Genomic DNA, 20343 nt, shown 5'->3' with positions numbered 1-20343 from the left:
CACTCGCAACCCAGACCTACAGCTGTTCAACCATAGGTGCTCGACCATTCTCTCTAGCACTCCCTAACACTGCTAAGGCCTGCAAGGACACCCCAAACTAACTTATAACTTAACACAAGGTTTAGTTTTAGCGCACTTACTTTTAGAGAGTCTAGGCAACAGGTAAGGTCCAACCTTCATTACTCGCTTGCAAGGCGCAGGAGTGAGTGCCCCTTTCCCCCCATTTTCTTTTACCCCGGCCCCATGTAATCTCCTACTACTTGACTATCTCCGATAACTAAGGTTAAAATTTAACTATTTGATAAGCCTACCTTATGATACCGGTAGCGCAACACTGCTGGCTACCTCCCTTAAATATTGCCCCTTACATTACTGCTGCGACATACTCACTGGATTTACTCATCTCGAGATAAAAGGAGACTCATAATTACTCAGAGATGTCATATGGTGCTTTGTATATTATCTGTTATATAGGGAACTTTGTTGTCCCCCTTTTTCATCCTGTTTCCCGTTTAACTTTATGCCTTAACGATTCATTATGTTATTAATCTGCCTCTCAGACTCATAGCTTGTATTTTCAACTGCAGTCTAATGGCAAAATTTATTTTACCTTTTATTAAAAAAGAAAAAAGAAAAAAAAAGAGGCACTGTAATCTTGGAAGTGTAACCTACTTATGGTGCTGGTTGTTCGAACCCTATGTTGTAACTCATGTGTACGTTTCCCTCGATTTCTCTTATGTACCCCATCTTCAATGCCTTAATAAAAGAAAGATTGACAAAAAAAAAAAAAAGTTACATAGATGCGTATCGGGCATAGCACATAATCTCTGTTTATTATATTGCATACACTGTTGCTACATAGCAGACTAAGGACAATCACCAGGTGAAGTACTCACTTACAGGGTGTGCATTTCTTACTGGCAAGCTGAGGTATGTGTTTCAGATATTAACCAAAAAGTGGCAAATATGCAGGGTAACCAGATCCACCATGTTATCTGGGACACATATCACATATTCATATTGTTGGGCAGCACATGAAAAGGGTTGCCGTGTAATATGTAAAATTCAGAAGAAAGTGTATTAGATTAAGCAATTAGGCAATGAAGTGGCTATGATGACAGTAATACCCTAGACATGGTTCCACGGTAATAGGGCAAACTATTTAGCAAAAGTGTCTTACCAGGCTCCGATGATATCTTTCCTCCTGGGTGACACCAGCGTATGCAGCTCTGATCTAGCCAATATTCCAGTCGGAGTTGTTCATGCCCCACACTTCATTTAATTGGGATATTTTATAAAGACTTTGTAGTGCGCCTAAGGACAGTGGCGTACATACCAGGGTCGCGGCTGCGGCCGGGCCCGGCCCACCAGGGGGCCCGGCCGGCCCTGCGACCCGGTATGTACGCAATGGGCCAGCCTCTTCTCCTGGGGGGCCCAGGAGCCGGCCTCCTCCGGGCCCCCCAAGACTGGCCCTGCTTACACCCGGCGGGCAGTCAGGCTGGCCGGTGCGCGAGGGAGCACTCTCCCTTGAGTGCTTCCTCTTCAGCTCCCTCGCACACCGCACCTGATACCGGAGCCGGAAGATGACGTCATCTTCCGGCGCCGGTATCAGTATGCGGCGCGCGAGGGAGCTGAAGAGGAAGCACTCAAGGGAGAGTGCTCCCTCGCGCACCGGCCAGCCTGACTGCCCGCCGGGTGTAAGCAGGGCCAGTCTTGGGGTGACCGGCCCCCCAGGAGCCCAGCAGCACCACTGGACCCCAGGGACTCCCCTCAGCACTCCAAAAGGTAAGGAGGCTGGGGGGATTACATTTTTTTTTTAAATGTGTTAGTGTGTGTGTGTGTTAGTGTTACTGTGAGTGTTAGTGTGTGTGTTAGTGTTACTGTGTGTTTTAGTGTGTGTGTTACTGTGAGTGTTAGTGTGTGTTACTGTGAGTTAGTGTGTGTTAGTGTTACTGTGAGTGTTAGTGTGTGTTATTGTTACTGTGAGTGCTAGTGTGTGTGTGTGTTACTGTGAGTGTTAGTGTTACTGTGTTAGTGTGTGTGTTAGTGTTACTGTGTGTGTTACTGTGTGTGTTACTGTGAGTGTTAGTGTGTGTGTTAGTGTTACTGTGAGTGTTAGTGTGTGTGTTACTGTGAGTGTTAGTGTGTGTGTGTTACTGTGTGTGTTAGTGTGTGTGTTACTGTGAGTGTTAGTGTGTGTGTTACGGTGAGTGTTAGTGTGTGTGTTACTGTGAGTGTTAGTGTTACTGTGAGTGTTAGTGGGTGTGTTAGTGTGTGTGTTGCTGTGAGTGTTAGTGTTACTGTGTGTGTTTGTGTTAGTGTGTGTGTTAGTGTTACTGTGAGTGTTAGTGTTACTGTGAGTGTTAGTGTTACTGTGAGTGTTAGTGTGTGTGTTAGTGTTACTGTGTGTGTTAGTGTTACTGTGTGTGTTAGTGTGTGTGTTACTGTGAGTGTTAGTGTGTGTGTTACTGTGATTGTTAGTGTGTGTTAGTGTTAGTGTGTGTTAGTGTTACTGTGAGTGTTTGTGTGTGTTAGTGTTACTGTGAGTGTTAGTGTGTGAGTGTTAGTGTGTGTGTTACTGTGAGTGTTAGTGTTACTGTGTGTGTTACTGTGTGTGTGTGTTAGTGTGTGTTAGTGTTACTGTGAGTGTTACTGTGAGTGTTAGTGTCACTGTGAGTGTTAGTGTGTGTGTTAGTGTTACTGTGTGTGTTAGTGTTACTGTGTGTGTTAGTGTGTGTGTTACTGTGAGTGTTAGTGTGTGTTACTGTGAGTGTTAGTGTGTGTTAGTGTTACTGTGAGTGTTAGTGTTACTGTGTGTGTTAGTGTGTGTGTTACTGTGAGTGTTAGTGTTACTGTGTTAGTGTTACTGTGTGTGTTACTGTGTGTGTTACTGTGAGTGTTAGTGTGTGTGTTAGTGTTACTGTGAGTGTTAGTGTGTGTGTTACTGTGTGTTAGTGTTACTGTGAGTGTCAGTGAGTGTCTGTTGAATGTGTGTCTGCTAGTGAGTGTCAGTGAGTGTGTTACTGTGTGTGTCTGTTACTGAGTGTGTTTGTGTTAGTGAGTCTGTTTGATGTCTGTTAGCTAGTGTGTATGCGTCTGTTCGTGAGAGTGTGTGTGTCTTCAGCACTTACCTTTCTCCAGCGCCGGACTCCCTTGGCGCTGGGGATCCCTCCGCCTCTCAGCTCCGAATGCGCATGCACAGCAAGAGCCGTGCGCGCATTCAAACCGCCCATAGGAAAGCATTACTCAATGCTTTTCTATGGATGTTCAGTGTCTTAGAATCGCGGAAGCTCCTCTAGCGGCTGTCAGTGAGACAGCCACTAGAGGCTTGATTAACCCTCAGTGAAACATAGCAGGGACCTAGAGGGACCTGACACCAAGACCACTTAATTGAGCTGATGTGATCTGGGTGTCTGTAGTGGTCCTTTAAGTGTGTGTGCATCTGCATGCACTGGTGTACATACCGTGGTCGCAGGGGTCGCAGCCCTGCAACCCCTGCAACCAGGTGCCCGCCGCCATGTGTTGCGGCCCCGGCCCGCGCAGAGTAAGTGTGGGGGGGGGGCCCACGGATCAATTTTCGCATCGGGGCCCCATAGGTAATGTGTACGCCACTACCTAAGGATTAATTGCAAATTTAGTTACCCAGTGAACTGCTACAATTTTGAAGGCAACACTTTGTTGCAATTTACTTTTTTATTTTCATAGCAGTTTCTGCTGCATATAATCTACTCATGTTATCATATTGATTAAAATTTGTATTTGTTATTCTTTATTTTTATATTTTATTTATTTCATTTAGCTCTGGACTGTATGTGTTTCTGTCTATATCTGTTTTAGATTTTTAGTAGGTTTGTCCCCATTTTTACGTAACTATTAATGTTTTGTTCAGTCGTTTGTGGAGTCTGTTGAGCTGTTTTTTAGTTAAAATTTCCGATAGTTGTCTCTATACATAATATATATTGTTAATTTTGGAAGGTTAAATATCACATTGTAGATAATGAGGTAGAAGTAATTGAAATAACATTTTAGCAAATGTGTGTATGTGTGTGTGTGTGTCTAGATTCTAGATTGTGTTATCCATGTTATATTAAGCAAATGTCGAGACTAAAATTATTCTACGCTGATCCAGACACAACATTTAAAGGTTAAGGGACACTCTGAGAATCATGACAACCTAAGAACATTTTACTGGTTACTGTGACGGTGTGTGCCAAGTTTATTTATGTTTGGTACATGCTAAAGGACCTTTAAATCCATGCATCGTGTAGCCTTTCTGCTGAAACTCCACCTTCTCATTACTGATAAAATAAGAGGACTATCTCTATAAACAAGCTGTGGTGCATATATAATACGGGGGCAGCTTACGTGTGCTATAGATCAAACAACATCCACATACATTGGATTAAAAAAAATCAATGAAAAAATCACCTTGCTGCTGTTCTGGCATGTGCACATGTTCAATACATTTACTATTAACGCCTCCAACTGTGTTAAAATGCATTCAAAACGAGAAAATTAGTCAACTATATATGACCAGAGATCCCCAAGAAATAGAAAAAATGGTACATTTACACTGGGCTGCTTGTATCGCGTATTAGCATAGCACAGTGCAGACTGACCTTTAAATCTGTTGCAGTAAACTGCAGTGCCATTCTTATGTTGTTGACTCTACCCTTAGACAGACAAGAGCGTCGTCTTCTGATCTTACAGTAACATAGTATCACATAGAATCATGAAAATACATCAACATCACCCCAGAATGTTTGTGTGCGATGCAAGCAGTCAGACCATCAACAGTGCTTCTAGTATTCCCGAAGCAGTTGTATCGTACAGGTCTTTCTCAACAGTGCTTCTTCTTCAGTGTTTTTTCTGGTATATTTCATGCATGTCTACAGTGCTTTATAACCAGATGGATTGTGTGCTTCCTGACCCTAGCAGTATACATGCTAAACAGAATATAGTAGCTGGCTGAGTAATCATGGCATTGAGCTTGTTCAAGGACATTCCAAGGGCAATGCAACAAGCCGTGTGATAAATCTAAGGTCCTAACAAATCCTGAAGCAACATATAGCCCTGCCAGAGAAAGAACTCCTTGTATGTGAATTCATAAAAGGCTCGGATTAATATTTCAGAAAATATTGCATAGTAGACAATCCATTCACAAACTGTCTGTTCATATTCAATGAAAACTACTGAAGGAATACTTTACATTTATCTCAGCATTGTGTGCATCGACTGACTCTTTATCTTCATTCAGTAATAATTTCCAACTCTATTTTCATTCATCTCTACATCCGACGGGGGAACACTCAATGTCTTTTTAGTTAAATATTGCACAATAAAATAAAATCGTATCTAGTAAAAAAAATAAAAAAAATAAATACATTAAAAAAAAATAAAAAAAATATATATATATATTTGCAGCAGTCCTTGTATTCTGTTAAGTGTTCAGGCTGATATCTTCCATTTGTCTTGTGCTGCTAGACCAAATTTTTACTATTGTGATAAAGAGCATTTATAGCCTCAAAGGCAGAAAAATGTTTGGATTGTAATAACAATAGGCACTGCATATTTTCACCATGAAACTATATTTAAGAGTAACAATGATGAAAAAAAAAATTTTTTGTACACATGTTGCAACTCACTAGAAGCTAGAAAAGGAGAATTTTTACATTTGTATTTTCTATTAATATAAACAAACCAAAATATATGCGTTTAACTTACAGAGAATTAGTGGTCTAATATTGCCCTGTATACAGCCTGATTTAAGCTGCTCTTCCATATTAATTTTCTTTTTTCTTACTGTGTGCATGTGAAACATAGACTTAAGTTAAAGGAACACTACAGCCCTGATGCCCCTTATCAGTTAGGTCTTCCCTGTGTACATTTTAAAAAAATTAATGAATTACTCACCTTACCTCAAGCACTGAGTCTCAACTGTGGCCGACTGTGACGGTACTGTACACACGTGCGTGACCTCACTGTATTTTACGGTATGAGAGTCAGGAAGTAAGATTCCCAGCTCTCATATCCAGTGGGCTTGGAGGCATGGCTTGACGTTTCCAAGCCTTCTATTTAGATTGATATTGGGTTTTGGTTGGTAGGACTGTGGGGGTAGGATTGCAGGAACTATAACAACTTCAATAAGTTGTTAAAGTGCCTACAATGTCCCTTTAACTGTTCAGTTTTGCTAAAACAAAATCATCTTCATGTCCCATTTGCATAACAAATAACAAAGCAGAAAACAAAACAATAATTATGATAAATAGCAATTATTGTGAATGTTGTGCTAAGGAGGGTGTATACGGCAATGGACAAAATAAATTATAATGATAGTCAATGCTGGCTTCACGTAGAGAGAGGCAGAGTGCAAATGTCATCTCCAGGATTAATAACATAATTTAATACACTTCTTAATTGGGGTTCTTTACTTAGATCTGAGTCAAAAGAAGCAAATTGAAGACAATCTGGAGTCTATTTGAACACCGAATTTCAGAGTTAATTAATTACATTTGTTATATGGAAATGAACATGACTACCTCGGAATTGCCTTAAATTAGCCTCATATTGGAACTTCAAAGATGCCAAAGATGGTCATTTTTGTGGAAGATATTATAAATAGAATCAGCTTCATGCATCACTGGACATATGTATTTGAAGCATGTTTCATACAGGGCTGGTGTAAGGATATTTAGCTACACAGACGAAGATGCATTTTGCCGCCCTCCCTCCCCCAGAAATGCATTTTCACCTGTGTGTCTGTTGATCCCTCCATTCAAGTTTCTTAACCCCTTAAGGACCAAACTTCTGGAATAAAAGGGAATCATGACATGTCACATATGTCATGTGTCCTTAAGGGGTTAAACCATTTTGTGTTTCTTATCCCCTCTTTTGGATGTTCTACCCACTTTAGTTTATCTGATCACTCTTTTGTGTTGTACACCCCCTTTAGTGTATCCTAACCCCTATTGTTACCCTTTGTTTGTCTTGAAACCCCTTGTGGGTCTCTTACTTCCTCCACCCATTTGTGTGTCTTTTACTACTCCCAGCTCCTTTGTGTCTCTTTCTCCCCCCACAGCTCTCTGTGTCTCATCCCCAAGCACCTTTTGTGTCTGTTTCCTCCAGCCCCTTTGTCTATTTCCCCCATTCCACAACCCCTCTGTGTGTTTCTTACCTTCCAGTCCCTCTGTGAATCTCTTTTTCACTTGCCCACCCCCTCTGTCTGTTTCTGATATGCAGGGAAAGAAAGGCAACAAATACATAGTTCAAAACTGTATAGTAGTAAACGCAGCTTTAGTTAATATTGCACTCACAAAATTCCAGGTGATAAAATGCACTGGAGAACCAATCCAAAAACAGTCTAAAACAGTGCTCCAAACAAAAACTAAAAACACAATAAAATATTAGGTAGGTAGAACAAATCAGCCCTACGCATTTTGTTCACTAATGCACGGACTTCTTCAGGGTTAATCAAATCCGTATGCAGTAACAATTCCATTCATGACATTCTGTTTCATAGACCCTTCAGACGTCTCCCTCGGACCGCTCTGTGCTCATCCAGTGGAATTGCCACTTGTAGACACATCTGTGTTGAGTTTCGCCTGCGTCCAGAACTTACTACATCTTCTGCGAGTCCTGTAAATTCTTATTGTTCTGATCTTCTACAGAGAATAGTAATAATAATATAATGTAGCATGACTGTTGGTGGGAAAGCAATGGGAGAAGGAGTTGTGAATTTATTATCAACAGAAGCATAAAACAGATTTGGAAACTGTGTTACCGCTAATTAATGGAATAGGCAGTATAGGTCATCATGCAACTAGACATTAGCAGCATTTGTTTTCTACCCTCTGATGATAGCAGACGGAAAGGTATGTACATATGAATTTAGCACATGGTGAAACAGTAGTAGAGTGAAGATAGAAAATAACTAAACAATATCATGTACAAATGCACAACAGAAATTGCATGTCATGGCATTGAAAATGGGTAACAGGGACACAATCTAAGACTTATGGATATTCAATAAACTAAAAAAGGTAGAGAATTATGAAAGGAATTAAATTTTTTATCGAAAACGAAATAAACTGGTAGAATAGCAGTTGAAGTATGGTTATAGCTCGGGTATTTGAGCCCAGAAGTTGCATTGTTCTTGCGAATTGTTCACAATTATGTTGTTTTAGTGAATACTTCCATAGGTGTTGCCATTAAAGGACCACTGTAGGCACCCAGACTACTTCAGCTCAATGAAGTTTTTCTGGGTGCCAGGTCCATCTAGGATTAACCCTTTCTGCTGTAAACATAGCAGTTTCAGAGAAACTGCTATGTTTACATATGGGTTAATCCAGCCTCTAGTGGCTGTCCAATTGACAGCCGCTAGAGGCGGCTCTGGCCGCGCATGTGCATTCAGTCGATGACGGGAAAGGAGGAGGAGAATCCCCAGCGCCGAGGGAGCCCAGCGGTGGAGAAAAGGTAAGGGATTAACCCCTTCCTCCCCCTTCAGCGCCACGGGTGTGGGTCCCTGAGGGTGGGGGCACCCTCAGGGCACTATAGTGCCATGAAAACGAGTTTGTTTTCCTTGCACTATAGTGGTCTTTTAAACACTGGTGAGATAAAATTGAGAAACTTTCAGTATTTTCAGTGTCCCTGCACTCATATTACCTAAATTTGGTAATATATCTAAGTCTTAACAAAATATAACTTTTGCAGAAAAGTAGTAATGGTCCAGGCACTCAAGGTAGATCCAGGAGAGTGCAGTATCTGTTGTGTTAATTATTAATATATACCTTGATTAAACATATTTTCAAATTTTTCTGTCTTTATGGAAAAACAATTGATGAACGTCTTGGATAATGAAACTTATTAAAACTATAGTATGGGACGGGCATTCTGATCAGTGAGATGATAATGATAATCAGGTATGAGCGCGTAGTCTCCTTCCAGGTGGAACCATTATACACTTTGGTTGTAACCATCTAAATATGTTCTTCATATTATGGGTTTGTGAATAGAACATGCTAAATCCCAAAGAGATGTTCTCTTACCTTGTGATGCAAGTGAAGCTCAAATTTAAGAAGAATACAAAAAAATAAATAAAAACTTCAGCTTGGCATTAATGGGCTTCTGCAAAGTCTCAACGACGGCCCAAAGACATTGCTAAAGACATATAACTCCATCAATCCACAGTAAGGCAGATGATATATATATATATATAGAGAGAGAGAGATGAAATTCCCCATTGTTACCCTTCACAGGTGTTTCCTTTCTAAAAACAATTACTCCGTGAAGAAGGCATACAATATTCCTCAAGTAACAAAAACCCAGAAATAGCTGGACGTCCACCGGCATATTTTAACATGTTTTACTGATGAATAACTGCACTTGTCCAAGGATATTTCCAACTACTTTCATTTCAATGTAGCTGTACGACAATATCACTTCATTATCTGTATGAACACTATACAATCCTTATGCACATTATTGAACATGTGATAGCTATAATTTATGTTAAATAATGTTAATATTATGCTGCCATTTAAACATGGTTTGATGCCGATATGTGTATATATATATAGAGTAATGCATACTCCAACAGATTAATAGCAGGGAACACTGAATTATTTCTGTTAGCGAGGACATCTTCATTATTTAAAATATTAATTTTATTGCTTTCCTTTTTTTTTTTTGTAGGATTGCCTGGTACACTAGTAGATCTAGAGAATAGACGGCAAGTTTTTGGACAAAACTTTATACCTCCAAAGAAGCCAAAAACTTTCTTACAACTAGTCTGGGAAGCTCTACAAGATGTGACACTGATCATCTTGGAAATCGCAGCCATTATATCCCTTGGGCTGTCATTTTATCGACCGCCTGGAGGGGACAATGAAGGTATGTTGGAAATGCTGATACTGGTGTTACCTTGACAATTACTTGATACTATGTAATGTAATAAAGCAGTTGTATATATGTCTTTCATATGATTAAATTTATAACGGAAACATAGTATGCCCTGAAGTGTCTCCAATCATTTATGCTGTGCCCTGGGCCTAACAGTTGGTACTTTGTGCAAGCTGTCACATTGGAATATTATTATTATCTTTTATTTATAAAGTGGTAGTATATTCAACTGCTCTGTTACAAGAGAGTGGATTGAATGCACAGTTATAAAATATGTTGAAAATAGACTAGGTTTAACTTTTCACACATGTTGCTTACCAGTTATGGCAGAAATAGAAAAATACAATAATTATTGACTCCAAAGTGACAATCAGATCCCTCCTTGGAATAAAAATACTGCACATATTAACTATAATAGCACTGAATATCCTGCCTGCCCACCAAAAATCCAGATCTTTTTTTAAAGTGAACCTGTCATGGACATATAGGCTTGCAGGTTTCCAACCATATGGCTCGATTCATGTTATGCAATTAAGTGTTTATTTCCTTAATACTACTAACAGCTTATATTTTAATTTATTTCCATTACCCTAGTCTCCTGCTGAGTGCATCAATCATGTTTTCAGTGGGTGTTACACTTGCTGTAAGACACACTTCTATTGGATACCCTTGCTTGGGAAACACAGCTTACTTCCCATAATATGTCAAAAAACACAATGGTTTTACGGTATGTAACTAAAGGTTGTCTGTTCTCTCTCTTTCTCTGCCACTCTCTATTTTCAGATTGCTTGTACAAAGCCACTGTAATAAACCATTCTGGCTGTTTTTTTCCTCTCTCTGTGTTGCTGCTCTCACACAGAGTCCGACCCTCCTCCCTCCTTCCCCTTGTAGGCTTTGCTTTCCCTTAGCCTGAGGGTAAGCAGGAGAGACGCCCAGAGGAGAGTTTTCCTTAAAACAGACATCTGTATTGTTTATTCTTTAAGAATAAAAGTATCCAGACACATTTTTATCTCAGAAATCAAGGGGTTCTATAAAAAGAACATAACCTGCACCATGATCATTGCACAATGCACATGCATTTATTTACAGTGAGAGAAAAAAGTATTTGATCCCCTGCTGATTTTGAACATTTGCCCACTGACAAAGAAATGATCAGCCTATCATTTTAATTGTAGGTGTATTTTAACAGTGAGAGACAGAATAACAAAAACAAAAACCAGAAAATTGCATGTCAAAAAAGTTATACATTTATTTGCATGTCAATGAGTGAAATAATTATTTGATCGCCTATCAATCAACAAGATTTCTGGCTCCCAGGTGTCTTTTATACAGGTAACGAGCTGAGATTAGGAGCACTCTCTTAAAGACACATGGCCACAGAAGCAATCAGTCAGATTTCAAACTCTCCACCATGGCCAAGACCAAAGAGATTTCAGGGTCAAGATTTTAGACCTACACAAGACTGGAATGGGCTACAAGACCATCACCAAGCAGCTTGGTGAAAAGTTGACAACAGTTGGTGTGATTATTCGCAAATGGAAGAAACACAAAAAAACTGTCAGTCTACCTCGGTTTGGTGCTCCATGCAAGATCTCACCTCATGAGGAATCAGTCCAGAATTACACAGGAGGATCTTCTTTATGATCTCAAGGCAGCTGGGACCATAGTCACCAAGAAAACAATTGGTAACACACTACGCCGTGAAGGACTGGAATCCTGCAGCGCCCGGATGGTCTCCCTGCTCAAGAAAGCACATGTACAGGCCCGTCTGAAGTTTGCCAATGAACATCTGAATGATTCAGAGGAGAACTGGGTGAAAATGTTGTGGTCAGATGAGACCAAAATCGAGCTCTTTGGCATCAACTCAACTCGCCGTGTTTGGAGGAGGAGGAACGCTGCCTATGACCCCAAGAACATAGGGCATCCCCAACGTTAAACATGGAGGTGGAAACATTATGCTTTTTTCTGCTAAGGGGACAGGACAACTGCACCGCATCAAAGGGAAGATGGACGGGGCCATGTACCGTCAAATCTTGGGTAAGAACCTCCTTCCCTCAGCCAGGGCATTGAAAATGGGTCGTGGATGGTTATTCCAGCATGACAATGACCCAAAACACACAGCCAAGGCAACAAAGGAGTGGCTAAAGAAGAAGCACATTAAGGTCCTGGAATGTGAAAAGAAAAATTGTGGTGAGAGCACTCAATTCATGCAAATACAATATTTTACCAGACTTGGTTCAATGGGAATATCTAAAAACATAAAACACAAAAACATAGGGTAATATTGTTAAGAAAAAGTTTTCAAGTATAACGTTAAACTGGTTAAACTCACATATTGCTGAGTCACTTTAACAAGCTGACTCAGACTTAGGGCTTGTATGGAGATGAAATTTTTCAACTTTGGACGTCCTGTATCAATTATGGTGGGTCTGCACTTGGAAATACTTCTTATTCCATTATTCCAAAAAGCAAGATCCAATATAAACTTTCTTTATTCTAAAATAACTTTATAAAAATAAATCCTAAACAAATACAGGTAAAATGTCCTTAAAAGCAATGCACCACTCTAAAATAACTTTTTAAAAATAAATCCTAAACAAATACAGGTAAAGGTACTTGGGAGGGGATGACGTAGGACGTGGGACGGAGGCACGCCGCGTCGCGCGGGTTTTTTTCCTTGGCCGGAAGATGGGAGACACTGAGCAGAGCGGGGCGTTGTGAGGGAAGACGCCTGATTTGCTTTCCGCTGCGGTTGGCGGTACTGGGCGAAGCGGTGTTGCTGAGCGGTTGCTGAACGGTCGAGAGAGAAGACAGGTCCCAAACGCTTATTTTTCTAAGTGGAAAACTAATTCCGTCCGCCCAGTGACTGCTGGAAAAGAGAGATGGGAGTGATGGGAGTGACCCCCCAGGACACTTAAACGGAGAAGTGGATAAGTATACCGGCTGGTTTGCTATATATATATGCTACATGTATGCTATATCCACGTATTAGCTAACAGAGCTTATATATCACCCAGTCACTCAGTCACTAAGTGTACATTAAGGTCCATATTTAGGTTTTATACCCTACTACGTATTACTATTTACTATTATTGCACTACTATCGCTGTAATTGATATCCTTATCATCCTTTAATCATTTACTAAGAACTATTAAGATTTAAAGGAAACCTTACTGAGAAAAAATATAGGAACATAAAACAAAAAAAAAAATATAAAAAAAAAAAATATATAGAAAAAAAAAAAAAAAAAACAGAGAAAGAAATAGAACGCTAATAGAAAGAGAAAGTGAAAGAGAAGGGAAAGAGAGGAGGAGTAAATGGCCTCAAAAAAAAACTCAGAAGGTAAACAGAATTTAAAAAGAACTGCTAAAAAACAAGAACCAGCTATAGAAAGGAGGACTTCAGGTTTTTTCTCTCCCCAATTAAACAAGGGGAGTAGTACTAAATCTATACAAGAAGAATTAATACCTATATTGGACCCCAAAGAGACTGAGATAGACAAAACCTTGTCAGATAGCTCATGGGAAGAAAACGTATCTATCACTGCCGGTTATTTATCCAAATGCCTGGAGATCCAATTTGAGAAAATAAAGGAAGAAATAAACCTGCAGTCTAGAGAAATAAAAAATGAGATTCTAAATATAGGAAGAAGAGTGGTATTGTTAGAAGAGAAGACGGACCAAATAAATATACAACAAAAAACAATACGGATAATATAAATAAATTGGATGAAACTCTAGAGACCCTGAAAAAGAAGATTACGGACTTAGAAGATAGATCTAGAAGACAAAACCTCCGAATTAGGGGGATCCCGGAGACTGTTGTAAATGCAAATCTAGAAGACTATTGTGTAGAGTTTTTTTTGTTTCTGGGGGTTAATTCAGATAACGGCACAAGCGGCATTGAAAGATGTCATAGAATTTATAAACCTGGTAACGTACCAGAACAAGCCCCGAGAGACACAATTATTTGCCTACAATCATTCCGTTTCAAGACGCAAATTATGAAGGCAATGACAACAAAAGACCTGAAGGGGTCAATCTTCCATCAAATTAAGATTTTTCAAGATCTCTCATACCAGACCAGACTTCAAAGGAAATTTTTTACCAATCAGACAGAGGTCCTTAGAAAAAACGCAATTAAATATGCCTGGGGATTTCCGACACGTATAAACCTAACATATAATAACCAAAGACTGACCTTTGATAAACCGCAGAAATTAGAACAATGGCTACTAGAAGGGAATTTAAAATAAGTTATTGCACAAGGTATTTTTTTTTTTTTTTTTTTCTCGCACATATATAACACAACATAAAACAAATAAATTAGGATTAAAGCTACACTAGAGGCTATATAAATGTAAAGAGTGGTTTCACACTATTAAGCTAAATCTCTCCTGAAAACTAAGAAAGATGGGGGAAAGATGGGGGAAAGAAGTGATAAAGGGAAGAAAAGAGAAGGGAAAAGAGGGAGAAAAATGGGGGAGAAAAAAAAAGGGGAAAAAACTAAAATAGATAAAAGAACAGGAGTGTTTATACTAACCACAATAACCACTAACCACAATAATAATAAGTAAATACACGAGATATTAGAGGTAATTTGATAGAAAGATTATGACACAAAATAAAGGTAATACCTTGGATTTAAAGGTATATTAAAATATAAAATACACTAAATACACTAAAAACATTTTTTTGGGTTTAATTAAAAGGCTATTTAGATTAAATAAAGGGAGAAAGAAAGGAAAAAAAAAAAAACTAATGAAATGGGAATAAATATCAGAAGTAACTTTATAGAAATATTTTGATATAAAATAAATGCAAATAAATGTACTATTTGAGAAACAAAGATATATTAAAATTTTAAACTTACACTAAAATTCAACGAAAGAACTATTTTTGGCAAAACAAGAAACAAAAAAATAAGAAAAAAAAAAGTATGAAATGGGAATAATAATTTTTTTTTTTTTTTTTTTTTTTTTTTTTTCCCTTCTGGTATTATTTTTATCCACTACACCCGTCCGGCCAAGGAGAAACTCTAGCTCGCAGATCTCGACACTCTTTCTTTTCTGCGAGCATAGAGTATGGGGACATTTTCGACGTCACTGATTAGAGAGTCGGTGTCGTTTTTGGATTGTTGTTTTCTCTCCCTGTGTTTTTGGCAGGGCTTCCCCCCGAAGGCTATGGGAGGCCTAGGTAGGGAGGAACACAAGGGAGGGAATAGATACATAGTTTTTTGCCTAGTAAAAGGCAGACATTGTACGTTTTATGTTTTGTTTTATATGTTTGTTAGTACAGATGGTGAACTTACCAGTCCTCGAAGGAAAAGAAATAGGATACATAAAATAAAATGAGGCTAGCGACTATTAATGCACAGGGGATAAACTCACAATTTAAAAGATATACAATCCTTGAGTTTCTCAAAAAAGAACAAATCCAGATTGCAGCCCTACAGGAAACCCACTGGAGAACGCAAGATAAAAACAATCTTAAATCTAAATTTTTTCCTACTATAATTAGTGCCTCTATGAGCCAAAAAAAGAAAAGAGGAGTAGCCTTCTTATTTTCTAGGAATATATCATTAAAAATTATATACCAAGAAATTGATTTGGAAGGCAGATACATTATATTAGTAGCAGAAATTAATAATCAAAAATATACGTTAGTGAACATATACGCACCAAATCAATCACAAATTGCATTTATTAAAAAAGTGCTTAATAAAACTGAACGTGTGAAAATGGGCCGAGTTATGGTTATGGGAGATTTTAACTGCGTACCCGATATTGATATAGACCGAAGTTCTAAAACAAAAACCAGTAACTATGGAAACTTGAAGATGACTGCTAAAAAATTTTCAGAATTAATTAAACAAGCACAACTTTTAGATTATTGGAGGATATTTCATACGAAGGAAAAGGATTTTTCCTGTTTCTCAAAAGCTTTCTGCTCATATTCTAGAATTGATCTCTTTTTGGGGGACAGAAACTTAGCGAGCCAAATTAAAAAGGTTTTTATAATAGCCACTACATGGTCAGATCATAATCCGGTCATCCTAGATATAAAAGAACAACATCAAAGAACAAGAGCTGACTGGAAAATGAAAGACTGGTTACTTAAAAATGAAGACAATCTTAAACAAATCAAAGATACAACAGATTATTTTTTCAAAGAAAACAGAAACAAAGATGTCTCTCCAGCAATGACTTGGTGTGCTTATAAAGCAGTAATAAGGGGCCTTTTTATAAGCTTAGCAGCAAAAGAGAATAAATTAAATAAAAAAAGGCAAATTTAGCTGAATTGTACATAAAACTAGACAATTTACTTGAACAAAATAAAAATAAACCATCTCGGAGTATTACTAATGAAATTATAGACACTGAAAAATTAATTAATGAACACCTTATGACAAAGGCTAATAATGCGTTGCATTACTTAAAGCAGAAATGGTACTACACCGGAAATAGAGCAGAAAAACTAATGACGAACAGAATAAAAAAAGAAAAATCGAAAAGAATCATCACCAAAATTATTGATAATGGAGAGACTATCTTGAGACCTGAAAAAATAGCAGAAGCCTTCAAAAATTACTATCAAGATCTATACAATATTAAAGATCCTACCGAAACGGCGAACATTAGTGCATTTCTCGAGAACATAAAGAGTCCAAAAATTTCACAAATACAACTGCAGGAGCTTAATAAAACTTTTCAAGAAGAAGAACTGATTTTCTGTATCAACAAATTAAAAAAGAATAAATCCTCTGGCCCAGATGGATTTGATAACCTTTTTTACAAATTGTTAGGAAACAATATTAAAACGGACCTAATTGGAGTTTTCAATTCCTTTGTCACACCTAATAGCATTCCGGCAGAATTGTTACAAGCAAATATAGTGCCTATCCTTAAACAAGAAAAGGATGCAGAGAAGATAAAGAATTATCGTCCAATCTCATTGTTGAATACCGACATTAAAATATACTCTGCTATGATAGCAGAACGTTTAAAAAAAATTATATCAGAAATAATAAACAGAGACCAAGTCGGGTTTGTCCCGGAGAGGTCTTCAACCCATAACATCAGAAGATTGATTGACATATTGGATTCCGCTTGGACCACTGGAACTCCCATGTTGACCCTGTCCTTAGATGCTGAGAAAGCATTCGACAGGGTCAACTGGGAGTTCATGAGACAAACACTACAGCGATTTGGATTGGAGGGAAGACTTCTTGAGAAAATTTTTGCCCTATACACTGGCCCAACAGCAAGAATAAAGGGGAATGGCTTTAGCTCAGAGTGGTTCCCATTATCTAATGGAACACGACAGGGGTGTCCGCTATCCCCCTTACTCTATATAATTTCATTAGAACCTTTGGCATCTGCCATTAGACAAGACGAAAACATCTCGGGTTTTGACCATAAGAAAGAAAACATAAAAATAAACCTCTACGCAGATGATGTGATCATAACTTTAGAAAATCCGTTACAATCAATAACACAGCTCATGATAACTATAGAAAAGTTTTCACAGGTTTCTGGCTACAGATTAAATACAGACAAATCAACTATTTTGGCGAGTAATGTAAATATGGAAGAAAAAAAAGAGATAAAAAAGAGGTTTGATTTTACTTGGATTGAAAAATCATTTAATTATTTGGGAATTAACATCTGTACAGATCCAAGCAAAATTGTTGAGATTAATTTCCTCCCATTACTTCTAAAAATGAACAAGCTATTAAAAGATTGGAGAAATCTGGAATTCTCCTGGTGGGGCCGTATAAATATAGTTAAATCCTATGTTCTACCAAAGTGGTTATACCTATTCAGAATGCTTCCTCTGAAGGTACCCGACAGCTGGCTATCACTTATTCAACAATCCTTCTCTAAATTTATATGGCAATCAAAGAAACCTAGGCTGGCAAGAAAATTCTTGGCGATTAAACAAGCAAATGGAGGAGTAGGACTTGCGCTGATACAACAATACTATCAAGCGAGTACTCTCTCTCACTGCATTATCTCACAACATACAGAGTCTAAACATGAGAGATGGTATGCAATAGAAAAGAAAATGTCATATAATAAAGATCTGTCTACCCTTTTTTGGTCGACGCAAAAAAAGAAAGATAACTGCCAACCATGGTCTGAAAGTATAGTGTTACAATATATTGGAGAAGCATGGAACAAAATAAGAAAAAATATGGGTCTTAACAATCGTATCATTAACACTTTACCAATTCTAATTTTGGAAAACAATATAGAAGATCTAAATTTAAAAAATTGGGCCAAAGCAGGTATTCAAAATATAGAAGACCTAATGATTGGATCAAATCTTAAAGCATTTGAACAATTAAGTACAGAATTCGCTCTTCCAGAAAAAGAAAAATATAACTTCATAAGGATTAACAGTTACTTAAGCAAAGTACTAGATAAAGAACATTCAGAAGCTAAATGTAAGTTATGTCATCTGCTGAAAGCGAATGACACGAAAAATCTATTAAAAAAGTGTAATTCGATACTAAGACTCGAGGAAGAAGATCTTATTTTTCCGGCCATTGAGAAATGGGAGAAAGATTTGAAAATAAAGAAAAAATTGGAAAAAAGCGACTGGAAAAAAGCTTGGGTGTCTGTGGTTAAACATATTAAATGCTTAAATTTAGTTGAGTTACATTTTAAGATTATAAATAGACTGTACCTGGTCCCAAGTCGCATGAATAAAATGGATCCTAACATATCAGCTACTTGCTGGCGGTGTGATAGTGCGACGGGAGACATGTTACATATCTGGTGGAGCTGTCCCTTGATAACAGAATTTTGGAAAATGTTTATAGGCAAAATCCAAGAAATAATTGATACTAAAATACCCTTGTCTCCAGAATTATTTATACTACACTTAAATCTTAGCCAATATAATATGGATTTTCAATACTTTCTTACTCATGCGCTAATAGCGGCAAAGATCTCTATAGCTAGAAGATGGAGAACTAATAGTATACCGAATTGGGAAACCATAAAAAATCAGTTAATCTTTCAGCTAAAAATGGAAAGCGGCTTAAATATAAATCTAAAAAAAAAAAAAAAGATGGATATAGATATATGGTTAAATAAGCTGTGCGCATTCTAATTTGATAAAGAAAATAGGAGAAAAAGAAAAGGGAAGGGAAAAAGGGGGAAAAAAAATGAAATGAAAGGAAAAAGAAAAGAATAGAAAATAAGAATAAATGTTAAGATAATCAGCTAGTTACTCTAATTACTACTATGGGAACATTTCTGAGGACCTTTGTCACCATCTATATGTTTGTATTGTATTGTCTTTATGTTTTTTGTTTTTGATAATGTGAAATATTAATGATGACTTAGTACCATAGTCCGAACTATATGAACGGCAGCAGAAAATCATCGGCAGGTACTGTCTGAAAAAAAAAAAAAAAAAATAATAAAAAAAAAAAAAAAAAAAACAAATACAGGTAAAATGTCCTTAAAAGCAATGCACCACTCTAAAATAACTTTTTAAAAATAAATCCTAAACAAATACAGGTAAAATGTCCTTAAAAGCAATGCACCACATGGTGCATTGCTTTTAAGGACATTTTACCTGTATTTGTTTAGGATTTATTTTTATAAAGTTATTTTAGAATAAAGAAAGTTTATATTGGATCTTGCCTTTTGGAATAATTTGAAGAAGTATTTCCAAGTGCAGACCCACCATAATTGATACAGGACGTCCAAAGTCCTGGTGATAGCACCAGGTGATAGCAGCACCAAATTATACCTTGTTTCCCAAATAATTTTTATCTGTATAAGGTCCTGGAATGGCCTAGCCAGTCTCCATACCTTAATTCCATAGAAAATCTGTGGAGGGAGCTGAAGGTTCGAGTTGCCAAACGTCATTCTCGAAACCTTAATGATTTGTAGAGGATCTGCAAAGAGGAGTGGGACAAAATCCCTACTGAGACGTGTGCAAACCTGGTGGCCAACTACAAGAAACTCTAACCTCTGTGATTGCCAACAAGGGTTTTTCTACCAAGTACTAAGGGGTCAAATACTTATTTAACTCATTGACATGCAAATCAACTTATAACTTTTTTGACATGCGTTTTTCTGGCTTTTTTTGTTGTTATTCTGATAATTTCTTTAATAGTGGGTAAACGTTCAAAATCAGCAGGGGATCAAATACTTTCCCCCCTCATTTTACTTGATCAGCCTGAATTTCCAAAAGCTCTGACTTACTGTTCATGTGTAATAAAATATTTTATGAACATTTAAATACAAATTCCTTTTTATGTTTTGAATTTTCGCTTTGAAACACTGCATATACAGAGATTAACCATTTAGCTGCCAGATGTGTAAGTCCCCCTCCGAAAAAAAGTTATGAGCTGGCTAATGTCAATTCTGTGCAAAATTGGCATCTAAAGTCACCAGAAACATCAAGGGATGATGGCAGGCAAGG

General features: G+C 37.7%; 1 protein-coding gene across 10 annotated transcripts in view; it reads left to right on the top strand.

The window, feature by feature from the left end:
- ATP2B2 (ATPase plasma membrane Ca2+ transporting 2) overlaps window positions 1-20343 on the top strand; it is a 268768-nt gene that overhangs the window by 158533 nt on the left and 89892 nt on the right. For all 10 annotated transcript variants that reach the window (XM_063426462.1, XM_063426463.1, XM_063426468.1 and 7 more), the window contains exon 3: window positions 9691-9888. In XM_063426462.1, the coding sequence (XP_063282532.1) occupies window positions 9691-9888 (198 nt within the window). The remainder of the gene's footprint in view (window positions 1-9690; window positions 9889-20343) is intronic.

The sequence above is a fragment of the Pelobates fuscus genome, chromosome 7 (genome assembly GCF_036172605.1).
Source record: "Pelobates fuscus isolate aPelFus1 chromosome 7, aPelFus1.pri, whole genome shotgun sequence".
Lineage (NCBI taxonomy): Eukaryota > Metazoa > Chordata > Amphibia > Anura > Pelobatidae > Pelobates > Pelobates fuscus.
The sequence above is the reverse complement of the archived record's forward strand: the minus strand, read 5'-3'. Positions and strand labels throughout refer to the sequence as shown.